General features: G+C 40.3%; 2 protein-coding genes across 6 annotated transcripts; both read left to right on the top strand.

Moving 5' to 3' along the window:
• The first annotated feature begins 246 nt into the window (after positions 1-246).
• arl13a (ADP-ribosylation factor-like 13A) lies at positions 247-12,043 on the top strand. 5 transcript variants are annotated; one of them, XM_084950688.1, is made up of 10 exons: positions 247-334; positions 8,977-9,093; positions 9,269-9,339; positions 9,426-9,678; positions 9,812-9,917; positions 10,036-10,241; positions 10,318-10,426; positions 10,982-11,255; positions 11,343-11,459; positions 11,573-12,043. In XM_084950688.1, exons 2-10 carry the CDS (start codon positions 9,035-9,037, stop codon positions 11,626-11,628), a joined length of 1,251 nt encoding a protein of 416 aa, XP_084806814.1. In that variant the 5' UTR covers positions 247-334; positions 8,977-9,034; the 3' UTR covers positions 11,629-12,043. The 5 variants fall into 5 exon arrangements, with proteins under 5 accessions (XP_084806814.1, XP_084806805.1, XP_084806795.1 ...); XM_084950679.1 differs by lacking the exon at positions 247-334 and adding an exon at positions 442-1,131; XM_084950669.1 differs by lacking the exon at positions 247-334 and adding an exon at positions 1,151-3,015.
• A 2,816-nt stretch (positions 12,044-14,859) lies between these two features.
• tmem35a (transmembrane protein 35A) lies at positions 14,860-17,485 on the top strand. The gene is made up of 2 exons (XM_084950594.1): positions 14,860-15,146; positions 16,120-17,485. The coding sequence occupies exons 1-2, from the start codon at positions 15,027-15,029 to the stop codon at positions 16,483-16,485; spliced, it is 486 nt and encodes a 161-aa protein (XP_084806720.1). The 5' UTR covers positions 14,860-15,026; the 3' UTR covers positions 16,486-17,485.
• The last annotated feature ends 853 nt before the right edge of the window (positions 17,486-18,338 follow it).

The raw sequence follows: 18,338 nt of genomic DNA, 5'->3' as shown, positions 1-18,338 counted from the left end.
CACCTCACTGTCCGTTTGTGCAGCGTCAGTGTGCAGGATTGGCAAAGTTCAGCCCAGTCATACACCCTCACAATAACTCCAACCGCCCGACGATCGTCCAAACTCGGCGGTGATCTGAAGCGTCCCGATCGCTCGTAGTTGTTCCTGGTTAAACAGAGAGGACTTGGCTCCGGGCTGGAGGTTTTTTGAGTGCCTCCGTGTTGGCGTGTGGCTGTTGTCGGGTCATGTTTTCAGTGTTTCATGCAACAGCTGCGTCAAGTCAGGCCGAAACTCAGAGAGGCACCGGAAATGATGGGTGGCAGCTTTCAAAATAAGTAAGACGAGCTCATTGAAGGTAAGATCGGGTTATAGGTAAACTCCCCCAAATATGGGCAATACGGATACAAGGAAGACTATTCAACATGCTGAGTGTGTGCACAAATGAGTACACAAGGTGGAAGGAAAGGAAATGAGAAGTGGTGACATATACTCATATTCAGTGTCGGGGAGTAACGGAATACATGTACCGCCGTTATGTATTTAAAATACAAAATATGAGTAACTGTATTCCGTTACAGTTTAAAAAGGTGGTATTTAGAATACAGTTACTTTTTTGAAATAAATGGATTACATGGCGGTATTTTCCTGTTTCATATTGTCGCAGGTCAGGACTGTTTGGGTTTTGTTTGACAGCTGTTCTGTTGTTCCAGGCGGCAGCGTTATGTTACCACGGTTACAGGATGATGCTCTCTGCGACTGTGTTTCCTGGGTGAGAGAGCGCCTTTTTGTTGTTGTTGTTGTTGTTGTGCTAAGCTAATAGAGATTGAAAATGTGATGTCACTCAGGGGTAAAACCGCAAAGAATTCTGGGAACTCGTGGCAAGAGGTACTAGCGCATGCAGGCTTTCAATTGAAATCAGTTATACAGCGATAAAAAGAAACACAAAACATGGCAAGAAGCTGTTGTATTATTAACTGCAATAGCCGGTAGCATGACAGCCACGGAAAGCCGACGGGTAAAGAGATCGGTTGTTATCGGATTACGTCGTTGAAGAGAAATTGTTCGAGCCATGTTTCCGAAGTAACAAAGAGGCGACTGGATTGCAGCCATTCAAAGACAAAATATAACGTCCCAGAACACTCCAGCTCACAGGTTAGTCTGCTCCAAGCATTTCCACAAAGGTCAGTCTGCTGTTGTAGTTAATGCGTCATTTTTCTTAACATAATTGGTGATATAGGTTACAAGCAAGTCTGGCGCTGAACAGAAATTGTCGCGCTATGCTCCTGTGTTTATTGTGCATAAATAGTGAATTGTCCTGACACAATATTGTGTTTCGCTTCTGTTATTACCATGGTACATTGACAAAAACATATACTTTTATTCACAGGGTAAAACAGTTGTTTTGTATCACTAATTGCCCAGTACGATTACAGCATACAATATTATTGTCACTGCTACATTTCTGTGATGCGTACCAGAAATTATTTCCACTACTAATTAATTACCATTGAGCTCAAAGGTCCTATTAATAAACGGTTAACGAATGTGTATTTATGAAGACGATTTGTGAGACTGGTAAACTTATGATATGTACAATGGTCTTTACTTTCTACACGGTGCATTTCAAGGTCCTGTACCCATCCGTCGGTAAACTGTACCTGGGCTTGTTGCAGTGACCTGAAGTTACTAAACTTCACGAGTGTATGCACTCACTCCAAGAACCGTATAATTATAAATATGAGCGTGGTGAAAGTTGGGCAGCACGCTAACGTATTTTGTCCCTCTGTGTGCCCGTAAGGGTCTAACCCTTTCACTGGTTTGATTTTTTTCCTCGTATATTTCTTTGACTTTTCATCAAGTCTGTCTTTGTACGGACCGGCATTGTTCTCCTTCGTTTTGTACATACCTTTTTGGGGGGCAAAGAAAAAGCAAGAATTTATTGGAACCGAAGAATGAACGTTTTGCGGTGCTGCAAATGCTTGCATTTGATGCAGGTACTTGGATTGTTTTGCCACGAGTTCCCGGCATGCAATGCGCGAAAGTCACGTGGTCTGTCAATCTCTATCGGCAGAATGCTACAGGCATAGCCCTAAAGAATGTAGCCTCGTGGGCAGTGTTGTCCGTGCTGCAAGGAGAATGGACTGCCATACACGTTATGTGTCTGTGAGCGCGAGGAGGAAGAAAAAGGAGAGTGGAAAAGTAGAGCTGTCATCGAGCAGAAACAGGAGCTGGAAGCATGTAAATATAATAATAACCACTGCAGCCAAAAAGAGTGCCTGAAGAGCCCAGTTGTAAGTACGCTATTAAGACTCGACTGTACACCGTGTTGGTGTTTTCCTCCGAAACAATAAGTTCCGTTGGAGCAGCCTTTCAACTCCTCTCTCTGTCTCTGGCTAGCAAAGTTGACCCAGACAGCAAAGTAAAGCTAGTCTTCAGCTACGAGTTGACAGGACCCCACATATTAGTCAGAGGTCCCTACTACGGTTCGGAGCCGCGGACCTCCAGTAATAGTAATAAATCACACAGCAATAGTACATTCATGTAGTTGTAAAAAGCATGATAATATATTAAGTAATCCAAAGTATTCAGAATATGTTACTCTCAATGAGTAACGTAACGGAATACGTTACAAAATACATTTTGGGGCATGTATTCTGTAATCTGTAGTGGAATACATTTTAAAAGTAACCTTCCCAACACTGTTAAAAAATATAGGCTACGCACACACACAATATGGGAATATTATAAACATTATTTGTAATTGTTAAAGTGCAGTGTTTACTCTGTCAATGAAATACAGCATGGTTCATGATTAATCAAACGAGTATGTACCTAATTAGTAGATATCAGAGATAAGAAACTTTTAATGATAGTCAGCCTTTGTTTAAAATATAGCAAAACAAAGGAGATAGAAGTTTTAAAAAGTGTTTAAGGTTTAATTTCAGTGGGCAAACATGTGGCTGGCTGCATAGGAAAACTCCCACTGGCACTAGAGCTACTACAACTGAAGGAGGAGTGCATCAGTGTTCATCTTCAGTAAGTACTAATAATCTGTTAGAAAATGTTATACAAACCCTAACAATCCTTGTGTTTTATTCTCAGACTAACCTCTCCTCTCTCACACACAGAGGTAAAACAGTGAGAAACAGCACTACACTTTTATTGCATAGAGTATACAAATGGAAAAACACTGTGAGGGTGAGAGCACAGAGATCATTTTCACTTCCATTTTTAGTTGCCACATGCAGGCCGGGCTTGGTTCTATTGTAGTAACCTTCAGGCCTTAGAGTGGAGCAGGCACACGAACAGCTGCAGGGAACTCCTAAAACTGCACTCAGTCTCACAGAGATATTTCCTTCCTATGTAACTGTTAGTTAGAAGGGCACTCATTAGTCAATGCGCTCTGCAGTACAAGTGGGAACCATTTGGTTGTTTGCTCATCTATTCACGCAAACAAGGGTTATCACTGTTCAAGGAGCATGAGAAAGCCACAAGCTGGAGTGAATTGCCTGACACCTCCACTCAACCGCACATTTAGGTTTCAGTGTGGGGGTTCATTTCAGTTAGTATCTGAGCCTTTTTCTGGGATTTTCACCTTTTCTGATCAATTAGATTAAAAAGCTGGTGGACCAAAAGCTTTTAAATAAGCCCCCACCCTCCTTTTTTATTTTGCTAAACTAGAAAAGAAAAGAAGCTCAGTTTACACCATTGTGGATATAACATTGTGCCATAATTTCCTCTTCTCTACAAAAAAAACCAAACAAAAAACCAGAGGAAGTATTTCCAGTTTTTCAACACAGCTCACCCAAACGTGACCTCTTCTCGTCTAATCAGCTGCCCTGTAACTAATCATGCCTGGCATTGCGAAAGGGACCTAACATTACATTACCGTGTTATTGGTCAGTCAGGTCAGGAAAAGGGTGCGCTGGTTGTCTGTTTACAGTTTTTTAACAGTCACCCTGGGTCTGTCCAAATGTGTACATAAGAAAGAGCAATGCAATCCCAAGCATACGTTCATTAATACACTGATTACTTTCCAAAATATCTAACAGTTCACTCGACGGTTTTTCAAACCAGAATGTGAAAAGCAGCCTAATGTAAGCTGAGAAGCAGTAGCAATATTGGAAGTTGGGGGTCTTTGAAACATGATAGCAGTGCGGACAACAGGAGGAGATAGGGGTGTGGTGCTGAACTGCTGCTGTTTATCACTGTGTGTGCGTGTGTGTATGTGTGTGTCAGCTGACGCAGGGCTGTGGTCAGAGCTTTGGATGAGTTTACTCAGCAGAGGGAGGCAGTGCCTGATTGGAAGTCGGTTTAATGACATAATGAGATAAAGCTCTCACAGAAGCCACTGATCCCAGTCTCTGAAAGAAGCCATTACATATTTATTTGCTCACAAATTAAATCATGGCTGCAGAAACCCCACCTCTTTCACTCACCCTTAACTATGTGTGGATTTTTCGCTGAGCATCGGGCTTTAGGGGAATCTTTAAGGTGACTTGTTTTGAGATTAATTTATAATATTGAAGGGTTTTACCTGCACTGAGGAATTTTTCATAACTAATTCCGCCAAAGAGTTTTATCTACTAAAGACAAAGAACAATCAGCAGAACTGTAATTACATTATTTTAATCAATTTTTAAAATTTGGTTGTCATTTACTCATTCACACTTTTGTTTACAAATGTTCAGAAACAACAAGAAAATATATCGATTTGATTAAAACAAGACAACACAGACTAACAGCCTTTAATATACTCAGAGTGATTGTGCTTGTGTGGATTCTGAGCCAATGCTGAGCCAGGAAAAACTCTGGATTTAGATTGTATGGTGCACAGCAGTCACAGGTAACAATAATAGATCCGGTGTCTATGACGCCATCTAGCGGATGATGTTACACACAAACTGTATCGAGCGGCTTAATTAGGGTATTAATACCATTATGTAATATATTCAGATGATGCTTTCCCAATGTTAGAATGAATGGCTGTTACATATAAATAAATATGTAAACAAACTTGACTTTGCTTTTTTTTTTTTAAAAAACATAAATAAAATAACACGTTATTTATTTCCTCCTAATTATTCACACTCAATACATTTTTTATCTTTATCTGTTTGTTGTTGTTGTGCTCTTTGAGAAATGGAAAAAATTAAGACAAAAAGATCTGAAAAGTCACAATTAATATCCCAGCTGAAATGATAAAAAGTCACCCTAAAAATAAAAGAAAGAAAATGAAAAACAAAATCATATGCACAATATTATGCACACAGATATGCATAAAGGAGCATACATCCGCTAATAATTGTTGCATTTTTTTTATTATCCAGCCTCATCTACAGTTCCCCTTTAATCCCCTAGAATATTTTCCCACGTATTCATTTTATAAATAGAATCATGGTCACTAGAATTTGGCTTTAAAAAAATAGAAAAAATCCCTCTTTAATGTCAAAGTAAAAAAGAAAGACTTCTACCATTAATTTCACTTAAAATAACATTTATCATGTAAAGTAACTGGCTGCAGAAATATTCACCCCTTTCAAGTATAGCCACATTTTTCCACAATAGAAGCATTTACCTCACACGTGTGAACGCCAGTTTTGCTCTATTTTTCTTTGGGAGACTGCTCAAGCTTTCTGAGGGTGCACGGGGATCAGGTGTGAACAACTCTTTTTGATTTGGCCACTTAAAACATTCCTCTTGTTGTTTTTAAACCATTTCTGCATAGCTGTGTAGCTTTTGCTGAATAAAAGCTAATAATTCTTAGTTCCCTTGGAGACTCAATCAGACGGTCCTCCAGGATTTCCCTCTACTTTTACAAGCCTTTGAATGCCTGCTGCTGCCACCGCCATGTTTCACAGTGGAGATGGTGTGCATGGTTTGATGTGCACCAAAACATAGCATCTAGTCTGAAGGCTAAACAACCTTCTTCCAGTCAACAGCGGAGTCTCCCACATGCCCTTGGATGAATGCGAGATTTGGGTCTTTCTTTGCAACGAAGAGATGTTTCTACCTTTTTTTTAAGCACTAGCAAATAATTTTCTAGGCACTTCTGACTGGTCATAGGTGTCTTGTCTTGGTGGCCTCCCTCACCACTCTTCTTCTTGCACAGTCACTCAGTTTTAAGGAGGATGACCTGCTCTAGGCTGACTCGCACATGTGCCGCTTTACATTTCCATTACCTGAGCTCCAGGGAATGTTCAGTGACTTGGATTTTTTTTTTGTACCCATTCCCTGAATTATACTTTTCAATAACTTTTTCTTTGAGTTGCTTTAGGTGTTCTTTTATATTCATGGTGTAACTGTAGCCAGAAATATTGATTAACCAGTGACTGGACCTTCCAGACATGGGTGCCTTTGTACTAAAATCACTTGAGACACATTCACTGCACTTAGGTGATATCCATTTCACAAATTGTGCAGTTGCTACAACCATCTGGTTGGACCGCTTTTGAATTAGATCAGTCACTTTAAAAGAGGGGAAATATTTATGCAGTAACTTATTTTACACAATATATTTTTATTTAATTGTATAAATCTGTTTTCGTTTTCACATTAAAGAGAATTTTTTTCATGTAAGTTCTTGTCAGAAAAGCTAGTAGATATCAAAGGAGAGCAAAAAAAAGGAGAAAACATCCTAATAAACCTTCAGTCCTAGGGTTCCCAAGGATGTTATTTTTACAAGACCCAAGCAATAAAAACATTGCTGCCTATAAAGCAACCTCTCCTAGTGCACTTGCACCCCCAATAGCTGCCTATCCCACTAGGACACCCCCAGGCATCCTCTGCCCAAGCACTGATGGGTCTGATCTGCTCTCAAGGCACAAGGAGGCACAACAGAATATTAGGTGGCTGTAATCTTTCTGTTTTAATTGTAAATTCAGTGTGACACTAAACAGCCCTCATAGTGTCATTATCTCACTGAGAGACTGAGATTGTGCAGCCTAAATCCATCTCTGCTACCACTTTCTGTCTTGACCAAGAAAAGGAGATCACAGCACGCCACAGATCACACCACTCGACAAATTTAGTTTTCCGGGGATGGATATAAGCGCCTTCATTTGGTCGAGTTCCAGAAGGACCACGCCATCCAATGGGATTAGAAGTTGGTTCAGAGAGCTCTGGGATTGGTTGAAAAGCCAATACAACATTTTCCAGATTGCACCTCCCACATGGGGTGACCAAAGGCTTAGTGTGAGCCTGATTAGTTCTGTAGCCGATGGGTACAAGATGTCAGTGAAGACGAGCACCCAAACAAATGCATGGACATAGACATACTTCTGTGAGTATTCATTGAGCAGAAGGCTAAATCTTTCAAATTTGCAACTTTTATATGTAGTGGTGTCAGGTAATAGCTCCTGCTGAATTTAAAATGCTTTTCTGTGAGTTATAGAGTCACTGCATTTTACCAGGCATGTGACACTGTTGGTGTTTGTATGAAAAATGATTTTTTTCAGGGCAGTTTTTCTCATGTAGAAAAAATATCAGTCATAACTGCTGCTTTGTTTTAGTGGGGAATCCAAATTGATTAGCCGTTCTTTTATGGTAGATTTAAAGTTTTCATAAAAAGTTTTTTTTTTTAATCTTTTGTTCTGATTATTTGGGATTTTTATCAAATTAGATAAAACTGTTTCTTATTTTCCATTGTTAGTAGTCCAGTTTCTTCTTTATTTATGCCTCTTAAAATGATAAAACTTAACTGATGTTTTGTATTTTATAAACAATTTAATGTTATGTTTTGTGCGCTACATGGGTGTGATGTACTGAAGTCATTGAAATTAATACATGCAACATGCACATTTAGTACCCTGGATAGGTGATTCCCTTGTGTTTCAAAACTACTCATGACTAACTAATCTGGTTTAAATGTCTAAAACAATGAGATATGAAAACCAGTCCTCCTTACACCATAGCAGAAACAGGGGCGGCCTCTTCTACAGGCAGTACAAACATGGGGCAGCTTGTTAACAACACTGTAAAAGCAGGCCATTCTAAACTGGCTTTAGCAGATTACAGAACCTGAACAGATGCACTTGACAAAGGAAGATCTGCTTGTGTGTGTGTGTTTTTAGCACATGCCCTACCTCAGATGCACCTGCTGTGTGTTTATTGGGAAGTTTCAGGATGACTGCTCATGCATCCAATGACATGTTAGAGAGCTTCTATGAGGCAAACACACATTCAGTGGCATAAAGACAATATCAAGAGAAGTTACTGAGAAACATCATGCAATACTTGCTTGTAATGGCCTATCTCAGGGGTACTTGGAGAGGCTTGAGCCCATATGTTAGATATGTTAGATAAGAAAGTATTTGTGAAGAGTGTGGCTGTTGAGAAATCCTTGATGTAGTTCTGATAGATCATCGGTTCCAGAAGGAAAAGAAAAGAAAAAGCTCTCAAAATTAGATTAGCTATTATGGTGGACTTTCTACAGAACTGGTGTTAGTGGTGGGGTTCTCAGAACTGTGATGCCCAGGAGGCTAAATGAGAGGACGACATGGATAAGTTGCATCATAATGGACATTTTAGTTGGAGTAGAGAGCATGGTGTTTCATGTTTTCAATTATGATTTGGTTTACAGTTGTTTACCTGTTAATGAGGGGGCTGTTATATGTCTTCACATCAAATTTAGGAAATTTTATCTGCTTCAGTGGACAGAAGAGTTTATGTTAAAGACAAATCTACCTGCAGTCTTGCTTTTTGCAACTATCATGCATAGACATGAACTGTTTAAAGTAGTGCATTCTTTCCTTCTCATGAAGGGCCATATAAAATTCCAATGAGGGCTTCTACTGGCCCGGAAGCCGCGCCCTGGATAACCCTGGGCAGTGAATGCACTGTCGCGAGTGACCATCTGTAAACGTCTCCTAAGTCCACAGGAGACAGACACAAAGCATCTTTGCGATGGATCTGGCCTCGTTCCCAAGTGACTCAACCTTCCAGCCTTATCTGCGTATGTGTGTGTGAGTCACACTGAGATTTACCATCTGTCTGCAGGTACCAGTTCCAGAAAAGATGGTGGTCACTGTGCACACCTTGCTCACCTCAAGTAAACATGTTCAACCTGATGAGCAACTGCTGCAACTGGGTCTCCAAAATACAGGAGCCAATCAGGTACAGATATTACACTTTCGCAATCTTCCTGCTGAACTTACTAAAAATAAAACACTTCCTCTCTCAATCACTCGAGGAGATTATTTTTAGACATTCTTGTAGCATCAGCTCATTGATTGTTCCTAAAATCCACAGAAGTCACCTTAAGCTAATATCAATATGCATTCGTCTGCAGGAAAGTGACCATTCTTGTGGTTGGTCTTGACAAAGCGGGAAAAACATCCTCTATCAGAGGCATGCTAAGAGGTATGCATGTGACTTTACCAAGGGTTCAACTTCAAGTGTTTATTTCAGAAATACAACAAGTAACCACCTGTGTTTCCCCCCTTCAGTCGCCAATGTTGTCGAATCAGGACCCACACATGGCTGCATTAGACATGAGCTGAGGGTGGAGAATTACCTGGTCACACTCTTGGATGTTGGAGGATCAGCAGAGTCCCGTGGCACCTGGAGGGAGCTCTATGGAGAGGCTCATGGCATCATCTTTGTTGTGGACTCTGGTGACAGGCAGAGGATAAAGGAAGTCAGGGAGGTTCTTTCGGACCTGTTGAAGCAGCCGAGGGTAGCAGGAAAACCTCTACTAGTGTAATTACACTCTGTTTTATATGTCTGAATTTTACATCAGATCTCAAATCATGTGCAAACAATGCCCCCTGGTGGCTCACATGTAAAAATACAGAACAAAATATTAATTGTGACACTTCTCTTTTGCTTTCAGATTGGCCAACAAACAGGATAAAATGAATGCTTTGCTGGGTAGTGAATTGATTGAGATATTGTCTTTAGAGAAGTTGGTCAACCAGAGCCGCTCTCTGTGCCATATTGTAAGTAATATTTCAAAATGATCTAATCAGACTTAAATCTTATTTAATAAAATATAGACAGCGCTGCATTAAAGGGGGATGTGCAAAGAAACTGAGCTTTCTTTCTGTTTCCACTCAGGAGCCTTGTTCAGCCTTAATGGACCTGCGGCGCTGGTCAGACAGAAAGACTCTGCGAGGTCTTCGCTGGTTGCTGCGAGCTGTTTGTCTGGATTATCCAGAGCTGTGTGCTCGTGTAGCTCAGGACAGCAAAAGACCTCTGGAGCCAAGAGAGAAGGAGAGGAATGGAAAAGCAGAGAAAGTGCAAAGAAAAACCAAGGTCGAACGGTAAGAAAGGCCTTCAGAGCTCAAATATTGCAGATAAAGGCATTAATGTTTTAACATGAATTTGTTATTACCTCAGAATAAGATCCAGCAAGTCAGATCTGGGCAAGGTTCATCGGCCCAAAGACAAGGAGAAAAAACCCAAGAGCGAAGGAAAGCTGCAACCCATTCGGAATATGCTGCAAAAGGTCAGAAAAATATCTTGCATTCTTTATAAAACTTTATAAAATGTAATGCGATCAGCAGCTAGGCCATAAATTCTTCATAGAATAATGATGGTACCATTGCAAATAATGATGGTGATTCTCAAAGAATTTTTAATGCTTTGCCAAGATCATAAGAAACGCACTAAAACTTGTGTAAGCAAAAACTCCTGAATCCTAAAATCCTAAATTTGTTTCTGTGGCATATCTGTTGTATTGGGTTGTATTAAACCACACATGTAGATGCTGTCTGTCTTCATGTGTTTGCTCTACTATGATTTTATCTGTTGCATTAAATGTTCTGTTTTAAATTCATTTCAATAGGGCTACGATTAATGATTAATCTGCCAATTCTATTGATGATAAGTCTAAATGTCGGGATGCACGATTTGTTTAATAGTCTGCATTTTCAGAAATACAGAAAAATGCCCACCTCAGCTTTGGAGAACAAATTCTCCCATTCTCTTCTTTTGAATTTTCATTTTGGTGATGTGGCAGGTGTATAAACTGCACTTTGCTTTAAATTAAATCTATTTCCAGGACACTTCACTGAAAAAGAAGCTAAAGACAAAGAAGAAGAAGAAGACAGTTAAGGTGAAGGAAGGTGAAAAAGATGAGGGACCGCCGAACGAACACGAAGAGGAAGAGGACGGTGAAGCCAATGAAGGAGAGCAAGATAACTCTGGTCACAGAGACAAAGCCAGCAGTGCTCTGATCCCTCCAAAAAAGGGCAAACTTAAACGCAAAACAAAGGTGAAAGAAGAGACGCTGGATGTGCCAGAATCACCCGAGAATGACGAGAAACCACTGAAAGGTTCCCAAAATCAGTGATTGGATTACACTCAGTTTTAGTGGTTAGCTGTTTAAGAATCTCAAATCTACTTTTTTGTCTTCTGTCTAGTTAAAGGAGAAAGAAAGAAGAAGAAGAGAGTTGCAAAAGTGAAAAGAAAAAACAAGATCAACACAGAGGAGATGCCAGCAGCTTATTCGCAGCCCGTGGACCTTTCTGCAACCTTTGGTGAGCCTCATCCACTTCTTCCATCCACCAATAAAATACAGTAACCACACTTTGGACTCTGACAGCATGAAATCGCAGTTTTAATATTATAAGTTCAACCTGTCTCCTGACAGATCTTTACCGGAAAGCAATACTAGCTCTGAAAGAGCGTCAGGATCAGGGACAGTGAGAGTGAATCGTGCGTGTGTCCTGCCGCCTGAGTGTGAGGATGTGGGTCCACAGCAGACGTACACAACACATTGCATCCCTTCACACACACTACTATTTCTGTATCTCTTTCCATATTGTAGACTTTCAACCTGATTCCTGAACCTTTGGAGGGAATTTGCAGACTCCGAAGTGTAGTGAAGGGCAGGTCTGAAGAGTTGTGCTTTGATAAAATAACATCACATTGTTAAAAAAAAAAAAAATGTTAAATATAAACTTGTGTACACGGCCAATGCATCTAAGAGGATTTTGTTTATATACATTTTTGCAGTTTTGAATGTAAAGAAAACTGGATGTTTAAACTGTTTTTCTGTTTTGTTTTTTGTCATTATTGTTTAAACATTTTCCCATAATAAACAGTGTACTGGGGAACGTTCTGCATATTGTTGAATGGATCACTTGCATAATACACTAGTATATATTATATAATAAACATTTGTTAATACATTTGCATAATTTCAGGAAACTGGCTCGTGCTGGGCAGCGGCTGCACAATCCTCCTCTGTTTTCTCCCACAGTCCAGAAACATTCACGTGATGTTAACTGGTGTGAAGATAAGGTGGTTGAATGGCTTAGTTAATGTAGTATAAGGTGCTGAATCTGTACTTTTAGGTGTCGTTTGATAATTAGTCATGCATTTTCCACCTTTCCTCCATCTGGAGAAAGTGTTTACCAGATTGCTCGACAGATTTGAGACTTAGCTTTGCAGTTTCTGGCTTTGGCAGAATGATTTGTGAGTTTCATCCATATCAGCTGCACTTCAATAGCTTTCAGCAAAACCTACTAAAGGAACAAAAGATGTAGATAATTGTGATTTGTTCGGTGGTCCTGATCATCAGTTATGATGAAGCTTGTGGTTTCTTCATTCCTTACTGATAAATTTAGGACCTTTTCATATTAAACTGGTGAAAGTGCTGTCCTAAAATATGTCACAGGATTATTACTGCAAGGAGAAAAGTATAATAAATCCAATCAAATAGGATGAAATAAGCTGAACAGCTCTCATAGAAATATGGGTGTTCGCTTAAGGAGTGGTGGAATGGTAAATTAAATCCATTATAGATTCACATTTTACATTAAACAGATATTTCTTTTGTCTTTTATAAAAACCTGCTCAATTGGTAAGAGTAACTAGTGACTATACAAAAGGGATATTTAGGGAAGCTTTTCTTTTTAGGATCCTAAAATACCACCCGGTGCTCTGATCATCAAATGCCAAAGCCTGGCGACATTAGTAACATATGCTTTATTTTTCATTTAATTGTAACTCAATCTTTAAAATCTACAAAAATCCTATTTCTAAAGCTGTGCAGACAAAAGAAAATTGTCAATTAACGCAGGAGGAAATGGCTGCAAAATCCACTTACTAAGTGAAAGAGCTCTGTGTCAACATTTCACGTCTAATTTCTTTAACATGTGCAAATATGATGTGTGAAAACATGAATTTGCATTAGCAGCCATGTCCTCCACAGGAGGCAGGACTGTCGCGCTTCCACAGCTGCTCGCAGTTTGCGGATCGCTGAGTGCAGCTTTCACTGACAGCCTGTCAATGGTTCACTCGCTGAAAGCTGATGTTAAAACAATCATCAGATTGCAATGATACCACATTTTCATAGTGGAATTTATTTTCCTTTTGTCTGGTGGTGGGGGGTGGGGGCAGTATCAGAGATGCCAGCGGCGTCAACAAACTAATACACAAGGGTGGATTCATTATTGCCCAGAATCCGGAGGCATTTCAGTCAGTGAGCGACAGGAGGTCACTCGACAAACTGTTCTCCATCATGGACTCATCTCATCTCATTCCATACTACAGGAGGGAGCAGAGCACCTTCTCGCACAGACTCATTCAACCCTGCTGCCTTAAGGAACACTTCAGGAAATCATTCCTACAAACTCTACAACTGCTCTCCTTTTTGTCCGTTGTGTGACCAGTGATCCCTGTTTTTACTCTTCACACCCATGACTGCAGTCCAGCCTATACCAGTAACACCATCAGCACATTACCAAATGATAACACAGTTTGTGGACACATCTCAGATAGTGACAAGTCTACCAAAAGAGATAAGATCCTGAAATTGTTAGTTTGGATTTTAGCAAACAACCTGACACTGAACACCAGGAAAACAAAGCAAATCATCTTTGACATCAGGAAGATGTCAGTCTACATCAGAGGTGACTGTGAGGGCTTATGCTGGTCTGTCCCGGACTGCAAAGACCTCAGCAGTCACCAAAAAGATGTACAATTGTATAAGTCCTTTAGATGTGACCTTCACCAAGGTCAGGAAGAATATCTGGCACCCAGATATGAGAGAAAATTTGTCAGGATATTCAGGAGCAACCCAGCCACCAGCAAGGCTCAAGCCTGTTATGAAATGGAAACTGGTGGAACACCAGTGTCACTATTGACAGTGAAGCAAGATTTTCTTCACCATGGGCTGAGAGGGTGCCAACCATGAAAGAAGCCCCTGCTACATCTTCAAGCTCGACTGAAATTTGGAGGATAGATTTGGAATGGATAAAGCAGGCCAACTTTAAGTATCTCAACCCGAACCCTATTGAATTTGTGGACTGCACTTAAAAGCTGGGCCCATGCCAGGAAACCCACCAATTTAAATGAACTTCAAATTCTCCCAAGAGGAGTGGTCAAATATCCAACCAGAACTATGTCAGAGGCTAGTTGATGGCTCCCACAAGCATCCAGTTGAGGTGCAACTTATTAAGGGACATTCAAGCAAATATTAGTGGTGATGCAGATTTACATTTGAGCCACTTCAAATCTGTGCACCCATTTGTTGTTGTTTTTTTTAAAAAAAAAAAAAAATCATTAAAGGTGCATGCTGCATAACCATTCACACTCTGGAAAAAAAACATTTCAAAGAAATAACTGAAAGCACAAAATTACCATGTCATTCAGGCCCATGATAATGCATGCAAACATTTATCTCAGCATATTGCACAGAAGTGGGTTTTATATGTTACCTCTTTTCGTTAAAATCGCAGAGAGACACAAAACTCATATATAAACTTGTTGTTAAGCAACTTGAACCCAGAGCTTTTATCTTGGCTGTAAGCTAATGCCATAATTCAGCACTATGAGTGTTTCACGTAGGATGTGTCTCCCTTCCCTTTAATCTTATTCTTAAACTAAGATGAGAAGTAGGTCTAAGTAGGTCTTCTGCCTGCTCCGCATCCAGCAGCTCCCTTCCTGCTGCTGCTGGATGCGGAGCAGGCAGGGACCCCGGTCGCCATTTTTATGGTAGATCCAGAAGCCCATCCCCCTCGCGCATCTTCACCAGGGAAACGTTCCGACTTTCATTCAGCTCAGCGGGAAGCGCCCGGCCGCATGCACGGTACTGAAAAATGGCTTCACCAAGGACAATAACCATTGTGGCTCTTTCTTTTGCTCTGGGTTTATTTTTCGTGTTTATGGGGACCATTAAGCTCACCCCGAGACTAAGCAAAGATGCATACGACGAAATGGTGAGTAGCGTTGAGTCTTACCCGTGAAGTGTCCGCATCTTTGGGGGGGGGGGGGGGGGGGGTAAAGGCCATTGTTCTGCGGTGGCTACAGACCCAATGTGTAGGGAAGCTGACCTAAATAGTAAAAGGACGGGAAAATGAGTGTTTTAGATGCTGGGTTGCTCTTTTAATAGGCCTGTCTGTTGCTTGTTTTCCCAGTGGAGAGTCCTGTACGGTTATACAAATGTTTAGACCTGCTATTATTGCCTGCAACAATACTTTTAGCACGCATGCTAAGCCACCGTGTTTTAGGATAAGACTCAAATTATTTTAGCAGCCATCCCTGTAACATCATTTAAACAGATAGCATACATAAAATAGTTTAAAACGGGCCTATCCTTAGCTGAATATGGATGAATAATGAATGAATGAAAGCACTTCCTTTTTCTTTCTTCTTAAAACATGCTGTAATTCAGCTTAAAGATACAAACAAGCATGCGGGATAATTAACAGTTTTGGAAGTGAGAGATTGGCCTTTATAACCTAAAATGTCTTGTAGCTTCCAAGGACAGACAGACAGATAGATAGATAGATAGATAGATAGATAGATAGATAGAGAAGCAACTTAGCAGTTGGAGAGCAATGGTGGCGCATTCGAGCAATTTCTGTGAGATGCACCTGCGGGTGCTGATGTTGAACTATCCTGTGGAAGATCATCGATGGCATGCCTGTTGGTTTAATTACTGCATTCCCAAGCTCACTGAATATCCTAATTGCATGAGTTTGCAGGTTTTCTTGAGCAGTGAGCAATAGGCTGGAGAGTCATTGTGCAGCCACAGTGATGATAAACTGTCATTAGATGTTGTACCTGCTGACCTGAGTGTGGTGACTCCACCTGGTCCTTACATGGCCTCACTAAAGGACGTTCATAGCAGCCTGTAGGCCAAAGTTACACACTATAGGTATTCATGAAGATTTCTTTTTTTCTTTCTAGAAAAGGGCATACAAGAGTTATGCCAAAGCATTGCCAGGCCTGAAGAAGATCGGGATCAGCTCAGTCCTGCTACGTAAGATCATTGGCTCTCTGGAGGTGGGCTGTGGGGTGGTTCTCACCCTTGTACCAGGCCGGCCGAAGGACGTAGCCAACTTCTTGCTGCTGCTTGTCATGCTGGCTGTGCTCTTCTTTCACCAGCTAGTAGGAGACCCCCTGAAACGGTACGCCCACGCTCTAGTCTTTGGTATTCTGCTCACCTGCCGATTGCTCATTGCTCGCCAGAGTGATGACCGGCCAGAAAGAGAGGACAGCAGAGAGGAACAGCACATCAACGATCAGGAAAAGAACAAGGTCAAGCAGTCTTAAGGTCTTTCCTCTTGGTCTATGGATTGTAGTCATTCAAATTTTGAAGGAAACATTCACTCCTAGTAATAATACTACACACACACACACACACATCCTCTGTCCATTCCAGCTGCTGACTGATGACTCTCACCTACTCCTCTACACTCTTACTGTGAAACTGAGAACTCCTGACCCATCCGTCCTCTACATAACCGTGGACAATCGTACCTTTGGAAACTGATGAGCTCAGCTCATTGTCACGTTTATCCATCCCTGTTTCCCTATTTATTTCAGTCCTACACTGTGTTCAATGTTTTACTCTACTAAGAATCTCTGTTATGTTTTAGGTTGATTTGAGAATGCTGTTTTTCATTGAAGAATCTTTGTTGTTTTTCTTTCTAATTTGTTTTTATATTGTAGGTAGGAGAGGTTAATGATGAATTTCAAGCATGTTTAATTTGGTCAAATTTACAGAATTTAAACTAAAAAAGGCACTGATAAGGGGAATTTTGGACTTACTGTACTTTTGTGTACAGTAAGTCAGTAAGTTTCTTACTGTACTAATTAGTCTTACATATCCAGGTCTGATGTTGATGCAGTGTTACCCAGTGACTCTTTCAGTTAAAAAAACAACCTATAAATCCTTTTTCATTTTTCATCTCAGTAGACTTTTGCAGAAGTATGCATGAAATCTTCTCAAAGTAAAATAAGCTGAATATCATCCTTTCAGTTCTGTTATTACACTGAAGTTGTTTAGCTGGGAATGATGGTGCTTGCTGCCTCAGACGTCGGCAGCCGGCTTGTACTGCAGAACATAACCAAATCAGAAGAGTATTTTCTCATTGAAACTCAATTTTACCATTTGTAATTCACAGTTGGAAGTCTTAAATTCTAATCATGGGTTTGTTTCTTCTTCTCTAAAGATATGAAAATAATTCCTACTGCGGTTGAAAATACTGTCAATTTTGAGACTCACAATATTTCTGTAAATGATATACTTAAAATAAAGAATTGGAGCTCAGCCTGACTAGTGCATTTCATTCCATTAAAGTTAACTAAAAATACCTTAAATATGAATCACGAGCTGCTGTCCCTCCCCCTTGTTGCCTTGTTATATAACTTCAGCCAGTCCCTGTCAAAGTCATTCCTTCATATTAGCACATATCCTACATACTACCTAGAAAAGTACTGTTTGCAACAGCTCTGCAAGAGAAGTCTTGGTCATTTTATTCTGTCCATTGCACATAGATTGGTTTATTATAAAATACTGCTTAACTCAGGTTGGCATTAAGTTATTATTGTCAGAAAGGACTGACTTTCGCACTGTGTTTTGTTTATGTGAATTTTCTCATAAGATGACTCGTGATGGCCTAAACTCAAAGCTGTGTTTGACACAGCAAAACAAACCCTCATATGAGCAACAATCAAACAGGCTCACTGTACAGACTGGCTCTGATGGTTGTTTGTCTTAAGCCACTTTTCCTCCTGCTGAGCATGAAAGCTGGACGGGATATTTGTTACAGTTTGGATGAAAGTTATAAGAAGAAGACAAGCTTTAAAAATCATGCATTATGCATTCCCCAAAGGGGAAATTATGACTGATGTTTGTAGAACAGCTTTGTCCACATGAAAAGAGAAATTTGTTTGTGAGCTGTAGCTGAGATTTCTGGCATACTGAAGAAAATATTAGGTAAATGAAATATAATATGATCTCTGGAAAACTAATTCAATCCCTGCAAAATGGCATAGGCATCTTAGATCCTTTGCCCTGCGTGTTCTTAGACATGGACATGTCTTTTACAGGCATATTTACTAACATAGATACATATAACTATGAAAAAAAAAAATATTCAGGATAGACATAGCATTTTGGG

Source organism: Perissodus microlepis, chromosome 2 (assembly GCF_051167445.1).
Source record: "Perissodus microlepis isolate ML-2025 ecotype Zambia chromosome 2, ASM5116744v1, whole genome shotgun sequence".
Lineage (NCBI taxonomy): Eukaryota > Metazoa > Chordata > Actinopteri > Cichliformes > Cichlidae > Perissodus > Perissodus microlepis.
The sequence above is the reverse complement of the archived record's forward strand: the minus strand, read 5'-3'. Positions and strand labels throughout refer to the sequence as shown.